General features: G+C 57.5%; 1 protein-coding gene across 1 annotated transcript in view; it reads left to right on the top strand.

The window, feature by feature from the left end:
• The first annotated feature begins 3,301 nt into the window (after positions 1-3,301).
• The window catches only part of SLC39A11 (solute carrier family 39 member 11), an 89,489-nt gene continuing 71,011 nt past the window's right edge, over positions 3,302-21,779 (top strand). The window contains exons 1-3 of the mRNA XM_086473643.1: positions 3,302-3,409; positions 4,329-4,367; positions 11,461-11,619. Of these exons, the coding sequence (XP_086329769.1) occupies positions 3,302-3,409; positions 4,329-4,367; positions 11,461-11,619 (306 nt within the window). The remainder of the gene's footprint in view (positions 3,410-4,328; positions 4,368-11,460; positions 11,620-21,779) is intronic.

Genomic DNA, 21,779 nt, shown 5'->3' with positions numbered 1-21,779 from the left:
GCACTCGGGCTGCCTGCACCAGCTTGGAACGCCCGGGTTAGTTACAGCACGCGTCGATCCGCCGGTGCTGGCATCTCCCTCCTCTTCGAAGCAGCCGTGGGTCGTGGCTCGGTGCCGGGGCGGGGGGGGACTCGGTGCTCCCCCAGCCTTGCGCTGGGTCCGTCGTGTCACTCACGGCGAGCCTAAAGCCAGCGGAGAAGCGTAAAGATGTCCCTTGGTGCCCTGTGACTCGGAGGTGCCCTTAGCGGGTGGGGGGATGGCGTAGCCCTGCCTGGCACTGCGCTGCTCCCCTGCCCCGTCCGCTGCGATGTCTCGGGATGTCCTCGGTCCCCTCGGCGCGGCAGCCGCCTTGGTGCCGGTCCAGGTTGGCTCCGTCCGCAGCCTCAGCTTGACACGGATGGATTTGGGTTGGGAAAGAGCCCGGACCGTGAGCCCAGCCTGTGCAAAGGGGACACAGGGGGCGTGTGGAGGGACCCCACTCGCATCTCCAAACCAGCCCAGTGCCCTGGGGTCATCACTGGGCTGGTATGTGTCTCTGCACCTTCTGCCTGGCACAGCTCCCCCAGACATCACAAACGTGTTGTGTTGCAAAAAAATCTGTAGGGATTTCGGTCCCAGCTGCCCCAGGGCTCCCCGGAGCCAGGACTGGGGTGCTGCCACTTGCAGCACCTGAAGGAGAGAGATGGCACAAGGATTTGTGCCCCTTTTGGGGTTTAAAAAGAATTTTAGGGACTCCGGGTCAGCTATGGTGGTGTCCACGGGTCTCATCCTTCCCGGTGCTGCCACAGGCAGGGGCCACGCCGGAGCTGCCAGCCCTGCCTGGTGCTGCCTTTGCCTGCCTGCACCGGGGTGCAGCCGGAGGGGGACCTGCCCTGTCCCCATCATCCTGGGCAAGGTGCCGTGGAGGTGTCCCCTCAAGCAGAAGGGACACTGGCGAAGGGAGGGCGTGTGTTGATTTTTGCTGATGTTTCAGCACGGAGCCTCGATGCCACCAGACTGTCCCCGTTGCTCGGGTCTGCCCACGCGTCCCCAGGCAGGGACATCCCTGCCAGCCGCCCCCAGAGCGTGGCAGTGTGCAGGGCAGGCTCTGATGGCAGCGCTGTCCCCACGGCCAGCCCCGCCAGCCTCACCAGCTGTCCCCAGCCCCTGCCAGCGCCTCTGTCACGGCTGGCCGGGGAACCCCGGGGGTGACGAGGGGACCTCTGCTTGCTCTGTCCCCACGTCCCTCCCAGCTGCATCTGCCTTGTTACAGGAGCTAATGAAGGATGCAGGCAATTACAGGAGGAGACTGATTGAATCCTCACTGGGGGAGGTTTCAAATGGCCTTGACCTTTCCCAGCTGTGGCAGGGGAGGCTGAGCAAAAGCTGTTAAAAGACAAACACTCCAATAAAGAAGGGTTCTGTGGCAGAAGAGCTGGATGTGTCCTTCCGCCACCCCCTGCACCTGCTGGCGTGGCACAAGCAGGAGACACCAGCGAGCCCTGGGGCTGGCCCGGCTCCCTCTCCCTCCTGCCAACGTGGCTGAGCTGCTGGGGGGAAATAGGTGCTGGAGCTACTTCTGCCCCCAGCCGGTCCACGGCTGCGGGCTTGGCCACCGTGTGCCCCATGATGGTGCTTTGAGGGGACATCAATGGGTGGGAGAGGACACGGCGGTGCCCAGTGCGCTGTCTGAAGGCTGTACTGGGGCCAGATGCCAGCGGTGATGGGTGGGGGGTTGTTTCCAGCAGGCTGCCGTGCGCTGATCATGAAGTGGCAGCCTCCGGTTGTTCATGAGCACGGGCGCAGCTCATCACACCGATGTCAGAGCCACTCCCACAGGCTGCTGGGTGGCAGGAAGGGACGCTCTCAGGTCGCCCCAACCCAAAGACCACGAGCTGCCCTTATGCAGCACGGCGGGAAGCCCTGCCCGGGGGTCACCTTGCCCCTCCTGGGGGCTGCGCTTTGCCCCGGCGGTGGCGGTGGCACTGCCAGCTCCCCCGCCTTGCCGCGCCCGCCCGCGCCGCCCGCCCGCCCGCTTGACAATCCCGCCGCCTCACCCTCCCGAAACGCAGAGCCGCGGGCGGGCCCCGCCTCCGCCTCTCTCTGATTGGCGGCCACCGCGGTGGTGGGCGGGGCGGCGGCGGCGACACGTGTTGCCGGTACCAGGAAGTGGCGGCGGGGCCGCGGCGGGGAGCGCCGGGCGGTGAGCGGGGACGGGCCCCGGCGGCTGCGGGACTGGGGCGGTGCGGGACCCCCGGGCTCTGCCCTGGCGGCTGTGGGGCCCGGGGGTGCGGGGGGTGCCGGCGCCAGGGCTGGGGCACCTGCGGTGGGATTTGGGGGGGGGGGGGGCGTGGGGTGTTGGGGTCTCACCCGCGTCTTGGGGCACGGGTGGGGGGGTTCGGGGTGCTGGGGAACGCGGGCTGTAGGAGAGAGGTCTTCCTCTTCCCGGGGTGGGGGGGGGTGTGAGCCGGGCAGCCACGTGGAGGGTCTGAGCCGGGCACCCACTCCGTAGAGTTTGGCAGCGGCCTTGGGGCAAGGCCGGGGGGCCGGGAGGGCCTTCGAGGGGGGAAGAAGCCACTAGTGTGGTGTGTCCTGTATATTTATAAACATGCGTGCATTCCCATGTCTATACATATAAATATAAGTGCATTTTTGTACATTTATATGCCTATATTGGCACACAGGGGTGTATTTTCGTACCAGGGCAGCTCCCCGGGCCGCCCCCCCGTGCACAGAGCACGGTGTGCTCCGATAACCCCCCCCTGGCCCTTGGCAGCCCCTGGGGCGCAGCCCCGAGCCGTGTTTTGGTGGCCCATCCCTGGGACTTGTTCCCCTTTTTACGCCTGCTTTCGAGCTGGGTGCTGCGGGGGCGTTCGCCTTCAGCGTGAGTAAAATTGGGGTTTTCGGCACAAATAAGCGCCGCTGAGAAGCGGGACGTGAGGCACGTGGCTGGGAACCGCCCGGGGGACGTGGGACGAAGCATCCCCTCGCTGGGTGAGGTGTGAGCACCGTTGCTTTGTGCTCTGCCTTGGTGAGCTGAGCCCCAAATCAGCGTGGGGTTGCGTACCAGGTGGTGGGACGTGGTGCTTCCCGTCCCTCCTTGGTCCCCCCGCTCCTCTGAGCGGGGATTGAGTTGGAAAGCCTCGCTTAAGGGGAAGAGAGAAGCTTAGGGAGGCGTTGCAGGGTTAAGCTCCCTCTGTCCCCTTTGGTGAGGAGGGGTTTGGGGTGCTCCCTTGTTAACCAGGGAGGATTTGGGGGGGCTATTCTCTGTCTTGAAACACCAGGCGCTTCTCCTGATGCGCCTTGTCTCTCCTAGGTCAGCATGATCCCAGGGCACGGGCCGGTGATCCAGTCAGTGCTGGGAACTTTCCTCACCTGGGGGCTGACGGCGGCTGGCTCGGCGCTGGTGTTCGTGTTTTCCAGCGGGCAGGTGGGTGCTGGGATCGCGTCCTCCGCCCCCAGGAGGTGGATGGGGTCCGGGATGGGTTTGGCTGCTTGGTCCCAAGCTTGAGAGACTTGCCCTGGGAGGTCCTGGGGCAGGAGGAGAAAAAAAATCCAGCTCATTTCTCTCCTGTGTGTCAACAAAGGAGAGGGGAAAATCAAATTCCTGACCCTGGGCTGCGGTATGTGCTGTGAGGTGCTCAGGAGATGGGGCAGAGCCGCAGGCGGGGGCTCTGCGTTTGGCACAGCAGGTCCTTCTCCTGTAACCTGGTTTTGCTGCCGCGCCTCCAGCGCAGGATTCGGGTCAGCCCCGTGCTCAGAACCAGCGCGGTGCTGCTCGTGAAGTCACCCGGTGTTCCAGATGGAGCGGCCCCCCCTTTGCTGTTGGGTTCCAAACGGCCCCGATGGGTTCGTTCTTTACGCCTCTCTCTCTCTCGTAGTGATTTATACAGGAGTTTGTTGCAAAGTGAGATTCCTTTTGCAGCAGCACGTTCGTTTTCTTCCTGGGGGGAGGGTGATGTGCTGAGCGAGGAAAACGGCAGCGAGGGAAGTGGGCAGGATGCGTGCTGGGCTCCTGGGAGACTAATGGCATTGTTTGCAGCAGCCTGTTGGGAGAGGAAGGAAAATCTTTGAGCAGGGGGAGATGCAGGGCAGCGTGGGTGAGTGGGCAGGAGAGGTTCCCGTTTACCTTTCCCCATCCCTCGGCCTGGGCGGTGGCGGTGGGTTGAGGGAGCCGTGGGCTCACGGTGATGGTGGGGAGCTGTCACCCCGGGCTGGTGGGCTCCTCTGCGTGAGGCCTCAGAGCACAGACACCCCTTGGGTGGCAGAAACGGGGAGGAGAAAGTTGCTGCTGCCGCCGGGAGGTCCATGGTGTGGTTTGTGTTTGTTTTTTTTTTTTTTTTTTTTAGAGGCGGATCCTGGATGGGAGCTTAGGCTTCGCCGCGGGGGTAAGTACAGCATCCTTCTGCTCTTCATCTCGGCCTGTGGACTCCTGCCGGCCCCTCTGGAGCCCCCTTGGGTTGCCCGCTCGCATTAGTGTCTCTTGGGTCGTTGCCCGAGGTGGAAGTGGAGCACGGAGCGGCGCCGGTCGCGTCTTGGTGTGTCTCGGGGCCTCTTTGGTGAGGGTGGAGGTGGCGCGAGGAGGGTCACGAGGACGTCGAGCTGCCCACGCTGGATCGGGCGCTCTTGAGTGAAACTCTCCTTCCCTCGGGCTTCTGAATCGCTCCTCCTGGAGCCCTGGTGTGAAGATGGGCAGGAGAGCTCTTGCCCTGGAGGCTAACGTGCATAGCTGCACCTTACTGCACCTACTCTGCTGCAGAGCGTGGGTGCTGTAAGCCCTTGGGAGAAGGGGCAGTGAAGCCACTGCAGCTCTACATCAAGGGTGCGCGCTAAACGTGGGGCTCATTGCATCTTCCTTGAAGAAAGACCTCTGACTGTGGCTTGATCTTGTGTTGAAGCTTGTGAACGTGGACCTTCTCCCCCTGCCTGGCTGCTGGGGGGATGGGGAGCAGATGGAGGCTCATTCGGACTTGTTAAATCACGTTTGTTTTGCTTCAGGTGCTGGAATGGGCCTGAGAGCTTGGGGGATGTGCTCGGGGTGGAAGGCACCTCTTCCTGGTGCTATTACTCTTGCTCTGAGGGATTTCTGTTTAAACCACCGTGGCTTTGATGTCGATCTCTTGCAGATAGGGACGGGCTGTTTCTCTGAGCGCCGCCGTAGAGAGAGACAGAACTTAACTTGGTCTTTATTTGGGCTGCTGGGTTTAGTTAAACTTCCTCTGTGCTTCCCAGGGCTCTGCCAGTTCCTGCTGGGTAGGTGACACCTGGCCGATGCTGCCAGGTTTCAGGGGGAACCCCGAGCCCGGCAGCGTGGGTGACCTGCCCTGCAGCACCCAGTAACGCCGCTGGTGCTGAGGAGCGGGGCTCCTTCCCCCCTGGGCACCCTCAGCGTTGCTCCTCAGGGCACGATGTGACCATTGGCAGCTCTGGAGGTGGCGGGTTCTCCTGCTGCTCCCGCTGCCTGGAGCAACCCCAGCTGCAGCGCCGCGGTGGGGGCCATGAAACGCTCCAAAAGCTCCGTTTGCTCCTCGCAAACTTCCGCGGAACGGGCCTGTGCCAGCCGGTGGTGTGAATAATTCATCTCGTCTGCGGCAGCGCCTTCTGGGGCCATCATTTATCCATGAAGCCCTCGCCTTAGGAGTTGCCCCTTCTGGAGCTTTCCTCTGCGGTTTCATTTCCGAGCTGTTTGGCTCTGGAAATCGCCCCCCTCGTCCCCGCGAGCCGAGTCGGAGCCGCTTCGGTGGTGTCGGGGAGATGCTGCTGGGGACAGCGCGGGCTGGGCTGTCCCCTCGCTGTGGCGCTGCTCAAAGCAGCCGACCCTGCAGCTGGGGAGGGACCGGGGCATGGCGGGGCGTCCGCCCTGGCTGAGGGCTGGCTCAGGTGCTGCCCTGGCACGCTGCTGTCCTTGCTGTGGCCACCGGGTCACCCTGCCAGCAGCCCTGAGTCACCCCTGCGCGGCAGAGGTGTGGCTCAGCTGGTGAAGCAGAAGTCCTGCAAACGTTTACTTTTTCCCCAGCTTCTTTCCTGTGCTCGGAGCAGGAAAGGGGAATTTTTTTTTTTTTCCCTGGGGTCGCTGCAGTGTCTGGAAGGGAACGTCAGCGCAGAAATCGGCGGCGACAGGGTCCCACTGGCAGAAGGTGCTGCCGCATAAACCGCCCACGAGCTGCGATTTGTGCGGGTTTCTAGGTCACGTTTGTGGGCCTCGGCTGCCAAAGCAGGTGCTGGTTGGAGTGAGCTGCCGTCGTCACCCAGGGTCACCGCAGCCCTGCCCTGATGCTCAGGACCGGCTCTGTTGGAGGAGGATGCCAGGGATCCATGGATGATCCTGCCACGGTTGCTTCTAGGGCCGCTGGGCTCGCTGGGAGCAGGTCAGTGCTCGACGATGCAGTGTTGGGGTGGCGCTGGTGTGGCAAAAGCACCAGAGATTGGAACTTTTGTCTTCCTTTTCGCTCGGTTTGCTCCACGTGTGCCCATAGTTTTCTCGTGTCCGACAAGGGGCTGGCGTTTCCCACCGCCTGGCAGGCTGCCTTCGCGTCGGTGGGGGAAAAGCAGGAGGAGCAGCTGGTTTTGAAACCTATTTGTACTGTTTTCTGTCTCTTCTTCCCTTTAAGACGTGTTTCATCAGACAGCAACGTTGCTCTGAGGGAACATGGGCTATTGCTCTTGCTCTGAGGGATTTCTGTTTAAACCACCGTGGCTTTGATGTCGATCTCTTGCAGATAGGGATGGGCTGTTTCTCTGAGCGCCGGCGTAGAGAGAGACAGAACTTAACTTGGTCTTTATCTGGGCTGCTGGGTTTAGTTAAACTTCCTCTGTGCTCTGTCAGAGCCAGCAAACCTCCCTTTACTGCACTTCCAGAGGCAAGTCGTTGCTTCAGATCTTGCTGTTTTGGTGCTCAGGACCCCAATAATTGTCTGTGTTCCATTGAGTGTGCATGGTGCTCTCTGAGACCAGGATCGCTGGTGAAACAGGGTGTAGAGGGTGGTTCCTGTGGGTAACCGTTTGCCTGCTTGTCTTCTGGGAGCTGGAAAAGCAAAATAAAACCAGAATTAATAAAAAACTTCTCTACCAGGAGGAGGACGTGGGATGGGGATGTCCCCACAACCTCGAGGAGGATGATCCGGGCTGCAGAGTGTCAGCTCAGGATCCAGAAAGTCGCGGCTTGGTGCTGATGCGCTGTCTGACCTGGGGGGGCTGGTGAAAGCTGGGGGGCATGGTCAAACTGCCGCGCTCCGAGCTGGGGAGAGCCGCCTGCGTGCGCTGGGAGCATCCCGGCCGCGAAGCAACATCCCCTCGAGGCACGGCTCGAGCTGACCGTGGCTGCTGGCACCGGCGCCGTCTCGGGCGAAGGGGACCCGTGTGGCTGGTCGCTGTGGCGCGGAGGAGCTCAGCTTCTTCCAGCCCAGCACCTCTGCTCGGTGTCCGGCCGTTCGGCTTCCCTCTGCCTCAGTTCCCTTTCTGGAAATTGCGGATAATAGAGGGGTTTGTGTGCGAAAGCCTCGGAGGTGATGTGTTTCCATGGAGACGAGGCTTCCCTTGCTTGGGCATCTGATGTGGAATTCTGGCTTTTCTCTTCAATCTTGATCTTCTTAACTCAGACCTTTGTCTTTTTAGATGTTCTCCGTTATCTCGGCGTTGTCCTGGGGGTGCTGCGCTCTCAGATGTTGTAAACTCTACATAAACCCTTGCAGTCCTCGGTCCCTGCGGCCTCGCGTGGCTGTTCCTCTTACTGGGTCGCAGTTTGATTTCTTCTTCTGTCCCAGGTGAAGCAGAAAATCATAAAGACACACTCTTTAAACGGCACCAGGCGCGTCTGATGGAATATTCCCTTTCAGTGCTGCTTAAAACAGCATCAGTCATTTACACGGGTCTGCTGGGGCTGGTGCTCGTTGTTGGGGCCTTAATGAAGTCAAGCTAAAAAGTTTGGCAGGGTAAGTGTCCTGCCAGCCTCTCGCCTTCCACTTTTCTTTCCCGTCCTGCCCAGGGGATCTGCTTCACTTGGGTTTTCCGATCCGCCCGCCATCGACATGGCTGTTTCCCTTGGAGCTGCTGTTCTCGTCTCAATGGTCGTGCGGGAGCATGACGAGACGTTGCTGTTGCAGCGGGCGAGCTGAGAGCTTTAATTTTGATGCAGCGGCGTGATACCAGGCTTGTGTGTGCAGGGACCCTCTCCCTGGGATCCAGCAGGACCCGCTGTGGTTGGGAATGAAGATCATTGTCCCGTTTATTCCGTATTTGCGGCTAAAAAAGCTCCTGTGTGGCTCTGGAGCTATGAGGGCTGAGCTGGGGCGGTGCTGACTCCGTTATCCGGGTGGGGAGGAGTGTTGGCGCCGTATCTGGGAGAGCCCAGACTGGGCACCTGCATTGAGTCCCCGCCTGGAAGGAGGTGCTGGTGCCCAGGGCTCGGCGGTGGAGACCCGTCAAGCGCTGGGAGCGGTGTTGGGGCACGGCGTGGTGTTCAGTCCTGCTGCCGGGCTCATTCTGAGCGGTTCCCATCAGCATGAGGACACGGCCCTGGGTTCAGTCGTTTGCTGCAGCGTGAGGCAGTCGGGTTTTGAGCCTGGCCTTCGTCTCTGGTTATGCTGATGTATCCCAGGGAAGGGTTCGGGCTCCCCACAACCCGGGAATGCTTCAGATACGCAGCTGCCTTCTGCGTGCGCTCTCCTCCCCCATCATCTTGTTTTCCCCAAGAGCTGGTGGATTTACAGTGTTGTTGATTCTTGGCTCTGGAGCACAAAGTCTTTTAGCGAAAAATGTCCAAATCCAGTTTGGCAGGAGGTGCGTGTGCCGGTGCCAGCGAGCCGGCATGCTGCGGGTCCCCTGCTCCCCATCTTGGCTGGGCTGAGCGAGGCGGGTGCGAGGGGAAGGCTTTGTGCAGAAAATCATACCCTCTGCTGAAGTGGCTTCGTGTTTTATTGATCTGAGGAGAGCCTGGGCTTTTTCTTTTTTATTCCTGCCTTTGACACTGGTTTGTGTGACACTGGTGGGGTTTGGATGTCTGTCCCTGGCTGGACAATTAAAAAATTTGAAAGAGAGTGTGATTTATTATTTTTTTTTTTCCCCCCATTTTGTTACTTAAATCAGGTGGCTGGCAGAAATCCTTACCCTTTTGTTAGTTCATGAGCATCATCTGATAAGGGATGCTGCTGAACCAGAAGGATAAGTGCCAGCTCCGAGGCTGACCAGGGTGGGCAGGAGCTAGCAGCACCCTTGAGCAGGACCTTGGCTGCTCCCAGGTGAGCCCACGTCCCGAAACCTGCACCTGAGCTCAGAGGGGGCTGAGGGGAGGCGCAGGGACGTTGTCGCTTCTGCCGGCTGCTGCAGGGTAATGACTTCCAGCTCCCCCCCAAAGTGGGGTCAAGGGGTTTCCCTGCATAAAAGGGTGCAGGAGTAAATTGCTTTTCCTTCCCAAGCAGGTGAAGGTGGCTGGTGCAGCCCAGCAGTTGGCTCCTGGTGAGTCTGGGGTGGCTTTAAGCTCTTGTCATCCTCTTCCCCCGTAGAGCAAAGCTGGTGGGAGCTCCGTTGCTGACTTTGGTGGTGACAGGCTCTGGAGGCTGAGCAGTGTCAGGCCTCTGTTTTCTGTGGGGAAATGATACCTTAACATAAGATGACAATATAATTCTGCAAAGCCTTTCCCAGTTGCTTGTGTTTCCACGTTGGAGTGTGTGGTTGTTTTTTAAAGGAGGTGGCATTTGAAATATGAAGTTTGACAGCCGTAGTTAAGCCTGACGTGACAGCCTGCTTTCTTCTTACTCATAGTGAGCTAGATTTACACAATCCCTCAGGGACTGGTGTCTACAGCAATCGGCATCTCGTTCCTTCATTAAAAGTGATGTAAAATGCAATAGTTTGTTACGCGCTTCTCTTCCGCGGGCGAATACTCGTGCCCTGAGAGCAAGCTGAGCATCCTGCAGTTGGGACCTGGTGGGGTTGCTGGGCGGAGAGATCCTCCCGCTGCTGTCTCCGAGCTCACTTTGCTCCTTCCCACTGGATCCTGATCCTGCACTCCCTTTGTCTGTGGAAAGCTCCCCTTTGGAGGGCTTCCCTGCTCGCTGGCGGGGCTGGGGGAGAGCTCGGAGCATCATCTTGTCCACCCCAAGGCAGCGCAGACCCTGTCGGCCCGTGGCAGGGCAGTGGGTGCCGCTGCTCCTCTGCCCTTGCTGCTCCAGACCCTTTCCCAAAGCCAAACACGCAAGTCGGTTTGATTTTTTTTTTTTTTTTAAGCCCATCTGGGCTCGTTTTGCTGACTCGCTTCTTCCCGATGTGTGATGGGACCAGTCCCCAGAGCGGGTCACAGCTGAGCTCCCACGGAGAGAAATGGGGGCCAAGGCTGCTGCTGAGGGCGTTCTGCTGGGCTGATGACTCTTTAATTAACCGAGCCCAGTATGTTGGGAAGCAGAGAGGGAGAGATAAGGTGATAAAATGCACGTTAATAGTATGTTCTTTAGCATAAGCTTAGTGAAACTGGTGCCTTGCTTGGCTTTCTATTCTCACGCTGGGTAACACCCTGAGCAGGGCTGGATTGGAGATCCCTACAAGTCCCAAATTCTGCTTTTCCAAGGTCTTTTGGGTAGCTTTTCCTTCTCCCTCCCTGCTAAGCACCAAGCAAGGAAAAAAAAAAAAGCATTCTGCTGCTGGAAAGGATTATTTTCCTGGTGTTGGTGAAACCCCACGGTAGGACTTCGGCAGCGCTGGGCTGTGCCAAGAGCCGGCATGGTGCTGTTTGGGATGGGAACTTGTTTCCCTCCCAGCCTGGGTGCTCTGGCTGGGATGCTGGGGCAGGAGCAGAGGAGTTGCAAAGCCCTCGTGCTGCAGTTGCCTTGGTCTGGGGTGGCGAAGCTAAACCTGAACCAGGCTTGAATCTGAGTAGCAGAGCCGTGGCGTGCCCTCAGCTAGCTCAGAGATGGCTCTTTGCCTCCAGTCAGCCAATATTTATTCCTTTTTTCTGGATGAGATCAAGGCCGTTTCCTTGCCCGTTCTGCGGAGGAGCCCAGAGCTGGGTGCAGGAAGGATTTGGTTCATTCCAGCTTTGGCTGGGGCGTGGCAGCCGGCAGAGTCGTGGACCCACTCCTGTTGCTGCAAAATGCCCGAGAGGAGGGTGTTTTTTCTGCTCCCACTCTGCCGCTGTTCCCGTTTGCGGGGCTGTCGTGGCTGTGCAAATCCCACAGAACATCACCCTGGTTTGCTCGTGTCGTTCGTTTGCTGCCTTGGACTTTTGAGCCAAGAAAAAGTGAAAACGGGGCGGGGGGAAAACCCTCACTTCTCCATCCTTTGGTGGTTTGTCCTGTTGGGAAGGGGGTTTCGATGGCTCTGCTGGGTTGCAGCGACCGCGCAACTCGTGGGGGTGAGCGCAGGGATCTCCTCGGCCGGAGGGTGGGCTGCCGGCAGAGGCGCTGGTGGTGCTGCCCACCCGCAGCCGGTGTCGGATCCTCGCAGCGTCGGTGCCTCCGTGGTTCTCACCGCTCCCCTTCTGTCTCCCAGGTCATGCTGGCCGCGTCCTACTGGTCCCTCCTGGCCCCGGCTATTGACATGGCCGAGGAGTCCGGCAGCTTCGGAGCCTTCGCTTTCTTCCCGGTGGCCCTGGGCTTTGCTCTGGGAGCAGCTTTCGTGTACTTCGCCGACCGGCTCATCCCAGCGCTGGTGAGTAGGCGTCGCTGGGCTGGGGGGCTTCTGCTCTGCCTTCCGCTCTGCTGTGACAGAAGCTGGGTACAGATTGGTTTCCATCACAGATTTAATGAAATCGTGTTTTTTCCAAGACCCTGGGTGGCTCTGCCAGTGCTGAATGCAGCTTTAGGCTGTCTGCAATCTTTTTTTTTTTTTTCCTCCTTCTTTTTTCCCCCCCCCTTTCACGCTTCTGCTTTTGTTCTTTTCACTGGCAACCCTTTGCAAACAGTTCAGGTGTGACCTTCTGTTTCAGCCCAGGGGTTTAATTTGCAGAGCTGCCAACCCTCTAAGCGTTTCAAAATGGAATGAACCATCCTAATGTCGAAGAGTATTATTAAAAAAAAATAAATAAATTGGAAGCTGTTGGACTTTTACAGCTGAAAACACAAGAATGGCTTAGTAAAGCTATTTTCAAAAACTTCCGAAGAGCTTTGTAAATATTTTATTGGTTTTAGTGGAAGGGGGGGGATTGTCTGTGGTTATGAGTAAGGAGCGTGAGGCTTTCCATTTGAAGAGGGTACAGCTGGTTGTCCTGGTGTCCAGGGGAGCTGCAGCATCAGCCTTCCCCGCTGCCGTCCTTTCTGAGCCTCTCCTGACAGGTACAGCCAAACGCATCCTCAGCTGTGAGGGAAATTGCTTGATATTGTGGCGTGTGGCTTCCCGTGCAAACGGGTGCGTTAGGGTGAAGAACACATAAATGAACCGACAGCGGTGTCGGACAGCTGAAAGCCTGGCCCCGCTCCGTGCTTTCTGCCTCCCCATGTCCTGCCTCTTCTTTGCAGGATACAGCGGGGGGCTGGGGGCTGCTGTGGGGCAGCCAGAGCCCTTGGAAGCCGTTTGCCATCAAACCCAGCTTTTTTTTTTTTCCTTCTGCTCTCGGTAACCCGAGGTCTCTTACCCGTGTTGGCCGTCGCAGCGCTCGCCCTTGTTACAAGGCGCTGGATGCGGCCCGGGCTGTGTTTGATCAGCTGCCCGGAGCTGGCGTTTCCCAGCAAGGAGGATAAACGGTTGCACCACAAAACCCGCTTCTTCCTGATGACTGGGGTTCTTCGCTGCTGAGTTTTGAAACATGAGCGTGTGGAGGAGGAAGAGCGTCAGGGGAGTGAAATTCTTACATTGCAAAGAGCGAGATGGAGCGGTGACAAGGGCGGCCAGCGATGGTGGCGATGGTCTTGTAGGCAGCAGCGATCTATATATTAAAAAATGTGCGGTTCTGTCTTTAAATCCAGTTCAGGTACCGCAGGGAGAGGAGCTGTTACCTCCTCCTTGTAGCTGGAGCGTGTGCTAACGCTGAGCTCGAAGGGGGTTTGTGCCCCCTGGTGATGCTGCTGGTGCGTTTTGCTCCCTGCGAGAGGGGGTGTCCCTGCGCTGGGGTGTCTCCTGCAGCCAGGGAGCGGGCGGGACTCCCCTTGGTAGAGTTTGTGCCAATGCCAAATCCTGCTCGTCCTTCCCCTGGTACCTCGAGCAGGGTTGGGAGAGCTGGTGGTGGATGAGAGGCTCCTGTGTTCCCCACCCAGAGGCAGCAGCGAGGGCTCCTGGGGCAGGTTGGAGGCTCTGCAATGGGCAGGGGATGGGACTTTTGGGGTGTTTTAGGAAGAGGACGGGGTACGCAGAGCCTTGGTGAAGTTGTGAGGGATGCTGGGGAAGGAGCGTGGGTAGAGGTTAAAGCTGGACGTGTTGAAATGAAAAATCAGCCAGTGCCTGGTCAGTCCTGAGCCATCCTTGGGGCAGGGAGTTTGGCTGAAGACGCACCTCCCTTCACTTGGAGCCAGGACTTCTCTCTCAGGAGGCAGTGCTGCTCAGACGAGGGTTAAGCCATTGCACTTCACTTCCAACAAGTCTTGCTGCTTTCTAAATCAACCAAAATCTCAGGGTTCTGGTTATTTTTTTTTCCCCTCCACTTGAAGCTGGGCGGGGAAGGGACGCTGTGCAGCATCCCCGGGGCATGCTGTCCCTGGGAGGGCAGGACGAGGGGTCCGTTTTTAGCAGGCTGCTCTTGGCGCAGAGCGCTCGCTCTCTCTGCCTGGCATTCCTCCGTGACTGGTTTGCTGGATAGCAACAGGTAGTAAAAGCTTTTAATGACTCGTTATCACCCCAGCCCTGCTTCCCAGGGAGGCAGCGAGGCTTCGCTCTTGCTGCAGCCCCACCGGGAGCTCGCGGTGGTGCCCGAGTGTTTGCCCAACGCCAGAGCTGGGGCCGGCGGGAGGGTTAAACCTCCCAAGACAAACTGGTTAACGATGCTGAACAGCTGAAGTCATTACAAATTCCTTACAAAAGACAGATCTAACCCATTTCATCTTTATCTTTCACCGTTTCCCTGGGTGAAGCCTTTCACGTGTTTGTTCGTCCTTTAAGCTGAGTTTATGGAGGAGGAGACGCTTGGCCTGGGAGCGCCCGGCTGGTGGGGGAGAGCAAGCCACAGCGGGGCGTTCGGGGAGCGAGACTGTTGCAGAAACAGAACTCAGGAGCTTTGATAAAGGGGCTCCCCCTTATTTTGGCAACCGTCTCCTCGCCTGTCGTGTCCAGCCGAAGCGTGGCTCTACCAGTGGCGCTGGGTTCGGCGGCTGGGGAGGCGGCGGCAGAGCTGGGTCTGCAGCAGGACGTTGCTGCAGTTTCTGGAATATCTTAAACCACTAACGAACGGCCGGTCTGTCTCTTCCCTCCCTGGCCCTGGTGATGGTGCAACGGGTTTCTCTCCTTCCTTCGCTCTGGTTTAACCTTACGGCTGCTTTTTAAATAAGACCTTGGCTTTCCACTGGTGTTAGGGGAGGCTTCTGGATGGAGAGGGGCGGGTGACGGGGGGGGTGTGTGAGACGCTATTGCCTTTACTAGAAAGTCTTGGGGCTGAGGGTCTTCGATGCCAAGACCTGAAGCCTTTGAGGGAGAGTTTACTTAAAAATACCGCTCGGCGCAGTAGGTCCCTGATCGCTGAGCAGCTATTTTGGGTCTTCTGTAACGCATAAGAATGCGGGAATTAAGTATTATTATTCTCATCCTTCAAATCTGTCTTGCAGCTCTGCCGACTTGGCTGGGTTTTGTTCAGGGTGTGATGTTTTATTGCGTTTCCATGATGGCCGCCTTGCTCTGGCCTCCCTCCTCCTGGAGGAATCCCACAAGAGTCCCGAGGACGCATCCAGCCCTGACTCTGGTTTTCAGACAATCCCTGGCGGCTTTTGCTCCTGAATTTTTTGTTTTCCACACGCACGTGTGTTGCCTTTGTCTTCGAGCTGCCGCATGCCCGGCGGCGCTGCAGGCTGTTGGAGTCCCCACGGGTGTCCCCGTGCCCACGCGGGTGGGCTTTGGGTGGGATGCTGGGTCCGGAGCACCCCTGTTGAAGCTGTGGCTTCCAGGAGCTCCCTCGCTCCTGCCTTTCCCGGGTCGCTGCCCTTAAATGCTCCTCCAAGCAAGCAGGAATTCACAGGTGCTGGTGGGACTGGGAAGGTGGCACGGGTGGGGAAGAGGAGAAAGCTGGCTGGCCGTAGCGGGGGGCAATCAACCCCTGGGGAGCTGCCCGTCAGCCCGGCCGTCCCCCCCTGCCCACGTACGTACGGGCTTCTATTAACTGCCTCGTTCTTTCCGCTCCCCGGCTGCATGACGTCCTCTCGGCTCCGCGATCATTACGCTAAATAGGATAATGAGGCTTAATCAGCTTCATCTCCTCTACCTTGAGGCTTCATTTTGCTCAGAAACATCTGTCCACGTACAGACAGCAGCTCTGTCCCTGGGTGCGTGCGGGTCTGCAGCCAGAGCTGAGCTCGGCCCGGGACCTCCATGGGTGCTGCGGCGTGGGGGGGGGGGGCTGGGGCAGCCCCGGGGTCTTCCCTGGGAGAGGTGATGGGTGTTGAAGGGGGAAGGAGAGGAGGGCAGATGTCGTAGGAGAACCAGGAGTTAATATATAATCCAGGGATAGAGCTGATGGGCCATTACTCAGTTATAACTAGGAGCCTGCCAATACTTCTCGTGTAAAAGATGGTCGGGGGTGGGAGGATGGGGAGCGAGGGCTGTAATTCTGTCCTGGAAATACCAGCTCGATTGGATTTTTAATATTTTTTTTTTTCTTGTCAGCTAGGTACAGGGTTTGTTGGTGTTGGTTTTGGCTTTTTCCTGAGTACAGACTAAATCAATAAAGCCACATGTGATGGGTAGACCATTCTGTAGATTTAAAATAAATAGTAACTAAATCGCCTTTTAAAAGCCTTTTGCCTGGGGCAGGGTGTGCTCCCTCGCGCTGCAGGAGGGACCAGGGTGGCCAAAACCCCTTTCTGGGGCTCCAGGGCTTGTGCTCCCTACCCGGTTTGAAGTAGTTTGGGCTGTGGTTTGCAGCTGCATCGTGGTTTTCCTGAGGATCTTCACGTGGGATGGATGAGAGTGAAGCGGGTGCGTGTGTGGGGATGTTCGTAGTAGGAGGCTGGATCCCGTTAACCCTCGCAAAACGTAACTGCCTTGTGCTCCTGCCCTTTTCTACTTTGGCGAGCCGAGGCTTGCGGGCTTTTTTGGAATAGAGTCTGGGAGTGGGCATTTTGCACAGGGAATTTCAGGCTATTTTTGGCGAGCGCCCTTGGGAAGCATTTGAGAACTTGATAAACAAATATCCGAGGGCTACTCTCCCGTTTAATAACGATGGTGCCTGCCGTTGGGCTCGGAATGTGCCTCGAGGATGTAAGATTTGCTTTCTAAATCTGTGCAAGTCACGTATCGGGGGAAAGCTGAGAATAGTGTGTGGATGGTGAAGCTGCAGGAGGGGGAGGAGAGCCCATCACGCCCGCTCCAGGCGTACTTGCATGTCATTTAAAATTGCAATTCCTTTCTCAGGGCTAAACCACAGCTGGATTAGACCACGGGAAGCATCTTTTTTTGGGGGAGGCCACTAAGCAGTGGTTCCTAGCCCCTACGTGGTGTATCGGGGTAACGGCGTGAGCACCGCGGGTGCAGTTGGAGGATGTTGGTGATCCTCCCAGCTCGGCGCCGGCAGCGTGCGTGCTGCCACCCGGCAAAGATGGAAAGCTTTTAATACTGCTCTCCCTTCTGATTTGCAGGGAGCTGGATTTGATGGGTTAATTATTTCACGAGGCAGTAAAAATGTGCTGGGTCTTGTCGCTGGTGTTAATTTATAATCGGAATAAAGGTTCCTCTTATGCAATTTGCTGATTCCTCTGAGACCTGCCCATCACAAGTTCCCATTCTTAATGTGCTTTTTCCTGTTCATCTGTGACTCCTAGAAAGTTAATTAGCTGCACATCCTCATTGCCATAGTAGGTAGAGGCTTTTTCGATTCGAGCATTAACCGCGGGACGTGCCGCTGCGGGGGGGCATGTGTATTTTCCGGCTTATTAAATTTTTAAGCGTGGGACTGAAACACTGTCCAGAGCAGCCCGGGCACCCAGGCGCAGGGGCGTGGGTGGCATCTTGCCGAGCTCAGCCTGGCGGCTGCGCGTCTTGGGCCACGGAATCTTGGGCAAATAATCAAATAAAGGGGTTCCAGTGAGGTGGTTTTGGTGGTCTGGGGTAGGCAAAAGGGACTCTACCCCCTTTTTTTACATGCAGAGTGTGTTCAGTCTCCCCTGCTGCGTGCTCCTGCTGCCTGCGAAGCCTGCCTGCATCTCGGCATGGCCCTCCCGGCCAGAGCTGAGCTGCCGTGGGGACGCCTGGGTGCAGCAGGGGGGAGCGGGCGATGCACGACTGCAACGCCCTGCCTGCGGCCGTGCTGCCCCCCTCGAAGCGGGGGCAATGCAGCCCTCCGGGGGCCGGACGGCCCCGCTGCCGTCGCTGGGCTTTGGTACGCCTCGGCGTGTCGGCGTCGCACCGAACCCAGCCTGAACCGGTGTTTTGGCGTGCGCAGGGGCTGCCGGAGACGAGGCTTTGCCTCGCAGCGGGGGCGAGGATGGAGCAGAGGGACTCGGTTGACAAGGGCTCGCGTGAGCCGCAGCTCGACTCGTGCATTCCTGGTTTGCTCTGATTTCCTTTGCTTAGGGGAAAATAAATAGCAGCCCTGCTGTTTGTTTGGTTTGGTGGTGTTCTGGCCCTTTTCCACTGGCTCTGGAAGGAAGGAAGGATCCAGCTCTGATGACTGAGGAAGGGAAACTTCTTTTGGGAGCCTAATCAGGGAACGGAGCAAAGTCTCCTGCTGGGAAAGGTCCTTATCCTTCTAGCTCTGAATAGGAGGACCTGAGCGTGGGGTTTATTAACTTCTCAAATAAACCCAACCCAACTCTCCCCGAGGCCGAAGCTGCAGAAGGTTATGGATCCGTGTGGACTGATGCCTGGCAGCGGCTCCCCCCGTGTCCCGTCCCAGGCAGGTGGCAAGGGCAGGATTTCAGACCCGATCCCTGGTGCTGACCACAAAGCCCACCCGTGGGATCCTCTGAAACTCTCTTGTGAGAGTCCCAATTCTCAAGGCTGGCGCCCAGAAACCCCTAAAAGTTTATTTAAAATCTGTTTTCCCCGCATGATCTGCGGAAAGCCTGCGTGCCTCCCACCCCCTCCCTGCCCTTGTGTGGTGGTTTTAGTGATTGAAATCCAGTTGTGGCTAAACAGTGTGAAATTATTTGTGAAAAAAGCACAAAGTTGTAATTATACTAATTTTTAGAAAAGCGTTTTGTTTTATTAATGGAGGTAAAGAGTTATTTGCTTCCAATTTGTCAGCTGCTCTTAATTATAACTGCCTTACTATCCATTAAGCCTTTCAAAAAGCCCATTACATTTGAAGCCCCAGAGCTAGAGCTAAAGAGCAGAGATGCTTTGCATCCGAGTCAGGGTTAAACTCCCCTCCCGCCCTCCGTGGGTTTAGGGGGACAGTCACTAACTGGGCTGACAGCAGAGGCAATCCGGAGCACTTTGCCGGCGCTTGCAGCAGCGTGGCTCTGCGGGCTGACAGCGGGGAGCCAGGAGGTGAAAAAAAAATCCCGTTTTTACAAAAGCAGGGACTGAGAAAACCCGCTTTAATTCTTCCTTCGATGAGCTCCTGCGCTGCACGCGCGTGTCTCCGTCGTCCCCTTCTCCATTGTGTACCTGTGCCCACCATAAAGCACCTCTGTCCCCTCTGGTTACCTCCAGCGGGTATTACCGACTGGTAAGGCTGGTCAGGCAACGTGAGGCTTTTCTCTCCTCTGTGGCTCAGCCTTTGCTGGTTGAATTTCAATTGCTGGCCGGGGTCTGGCTCAGAATTGTAAAAGAGGATAAATTTTCCAAAAGGAAGAGCGCGCTGGAATGCCAGATCTGCCCCGTACCTGCCAGAAGAGTCTGGCTGGCCCCGTGGGGAGGGATGCGGCGCTGTCGGGGGGGTTCTGCTGGATCCTCGACAGCGTCTGACGTTTTGCTGATTGAATTTGAGCCCTCTTTTTTTCAGGCTTTAGTCCCAGAATAAGCAGAAAGCAGGCAGCAAGCTCCCAGGGGGAGAGCGGGGTGTGGGTGCTGCCCCACTGCTCGCAGCTGAGTGTGGACCAGAGGGTTGCACCCATGCTTCAGGCTGGATGGGCGCTGTTGGCGGGAGCCTGCTGGGTTCTGGTGGTGATTCTCGAGAAATTTCAAGCTCCCTTCCTCGCTGCAGCGATGCTCTGCGTGCTGGGGTGGGCTCGGGGAAGGAGTCAGGAGTCCTCTGCCTCCCGTTCCTGTGGCGGTGGTGCTGGTTCGTGGTGAAGAGCTGGCCGGCCTTGAGACGGCGTCGCCCGTTGAGACTCGCTCCTGCAGCCTCCGTGCTCCGCTCTGAGCGAGGCCCCTGTTCTTTGATCTTAAAATCTGCCTTTGAATTTGCTCATCGCCTAACCCCAAATTAAAGCCTCCACTGTGAAAAGCAAACCTGCCATTAAAGTGACAGAGAAGCAGCGAGCGAGGTTGCCGTTGGTTGGGCGGTGAATGTCAGGGAGAGGAAGGCTGCTTTCCCGCAGATCCTGGAAAATACATACGCACAGATCCGTACCTGCAGCACGATGCCAGCTCGAGCTTGCTCTCGGTGTAAACTCTGACTCACCCAGACTGCCTCGACACGCTGTCTGCTTCGGAGACGAGCTGCAAAGAGCCAGTTTTGTGCCTCTCCTGGGCCTGGGTCCCCAAGGAGGACAGTCCCCTCGGTGCCAGCGGCTGCAGGCAGGTGGAGAAGGCGCTCCCTTGCCACGCTCGGTGGCCACCCTTCGGTGCAAGTGGCTTGTAGGTGCCATGAGTGGTGTAAACCAGACGTTTGCTCTTAATCCAGTGGAACGTCGTGCCTTGTTATTCGGCTGGTGACCTGCCGGAGAGCGGCACGCCGCTGAGGAATTGGGGGGGGGGGAAATGTCTTGTATGCTCCTTTCTGCTCAGCCTGGCTCCTCTGCCCAGCATTTGCACCCCCTGGGTGTCTCTGCTTTCGCACCCCCTCGAGGCAGTGGGGCGGTGTGTCTGTGTCCCTGGCGGGGGGCACGTCGGGGTGCGCTACGCTCAGGGTGTGAAAATTGTCATGGTGTGTTTTCCTGTCGGCCCCCATCATGCTCCGATTGTCAATGAGGTGGTGATAGTGATGTGACTTTAATGTGCTGTCCGCAGGCTTTGGAGCTAATGCAAACTGAAAAACTGGCTGGATGAGTCTCCTCTGCGAGTTTCAGGCTGTTTGCAGGCTTGGGAAGGCGCCTTGCTGTTGGTTTGTGTTTCATATGTGTTTTTTATAAGGTCTGTCGAGTCTTTATCGGTGAGGTACCTACCACACATCTAAGCAACTACTATGAGGGCTGATTTCAGAGCTTGATTTCTGGGCTTTAGGTTCTCTTGGTTGCACCCGAATGAGCTGCCTGTGAAAGCCTCGGTCGAGCTCTGTCCCTGGGGCTGGGTGGAGGGGAGCCAGCCCATTCCCCAGCTCAAGCTTCAGCAGCGCCCCGTGGAGCTGTCCTGAGCTTCCAGAGGAAGAGGAGTTGGTTAGCTTCTCGGTGGTGGTAATCAGGAAGTGCCTTGTCCCTTATTACACCTCTCTTCTGTAATGAATTATCAAATTAATTGCATTAGCTGAAGGGAACGAAGGGCTTCTCCCCTGGATTTATTGCCCTGTGCTTCAGGAAGGTGCCTGAGGCTCCCCTGGCTCTGCCGCTGCAGACGAGCAGAGGAGTCGGTGTCTCTCTTGGGCTTCGGTGCTATTTTGGTAGTTACGGGATGTACAAGACGTGGAGAGGAGGAAAAAGAGCAGAAACCACGTCCTTGGGAACGAGCTGGCTGCGGGCTGGGTCCCTGGTGGCTGCGATGCTTGGGGCGGGGGGGGGGGTATGTGGGGAGAAGGGGCTGAGCCCAGCAGCGCTGCTTCTCCATCCGCCTGCCGGGGACTCGTGCGCATCCGCGCCGCTAAATGCGGGTCTGAAGGAAGTTGTGCTTTAACGTAATGGGATTAGGCAGCGCTGGCACGGGGTGGCTCTTCATTTGAGGGGTGATGGATCGCTCGCTCAGCTCCGAGGAGCCCTCGCCGTTCCCATCCCAGGGCTCCTGCCATCCCACCCCGCAGCGGCAGCCGCCCGCTTTTGTTCGCCCTTTCCCATTAATTCAATCTGCGCTGATAGCAAATCATTACCGAGGAGTATATTGTGTAAAAATGAGCTGTTAATTGAAGTTTTGTTTGCTTTTTCTCTTACCCTTGCAAAAAGCCTTGCATAATAAAGGGCTGTGAAAATACATGTTGCCGCGCTACAAATATACAAGGTGGGAAGGGGGCAGGGAGAGAGAAAAGAGGCGAAGCTGGTCTCCATTAGACTTTAATAAGCATGTGGAGAAACTGCTCTCGTTAATCCCATCTGAGGCTTAAAGGTTTATTGCTAACAATTAAAATCTCATATTGTGGTGCTGACTCGATGCCACAAACCTCCCTGCCGTGTCCTGTGGCGCGAGCTGCAGGCGTCGGGGTGGGGGTGCCGTGTGGGGCTGTCCTTAGGAAAACATCCCTCAGGATCTGGCTGTAACAGGCAGGTTTCCTCCCAGCAAACAACTGGGACTGTCTGTGCCTCCTAACTGGGTTTGGTGGGCGGCACTCGTGTGCTCAAAAAACTCTGCCTGGAGCAAGAGGTCCTTGGAAAAATAAATTTACTGGTTGTGCTTCGAGGTTTCCCCGGGCTTCCTGGTGGATAGGAGGGTGGTGACACGAAACCTGCCTCCTGCTGTCGCAGCGATGGGTTTGGTTTGTTTAACCAGCT

This window comes from Leptosomus discolor, chromosome 15 (assembly GCF_034619465.1).
Source record: "Leptosomus discolor isolate bLepDis1 chromosome 15, bLepDis1.hap2, whole genome shotgun sequence".
In the NCBI taxonomy this organism is placed as follows: Eukaryota; Metazoa; Chordata; class Aves; order Leptosomiformes; family Leptosomidae; genus Leptosomus; species Leptosomus discolor.
Note: the sequence above shows the minus strand (reverse complement) of the source record. Positions and strands in the feature narration are given on the sequence as shown.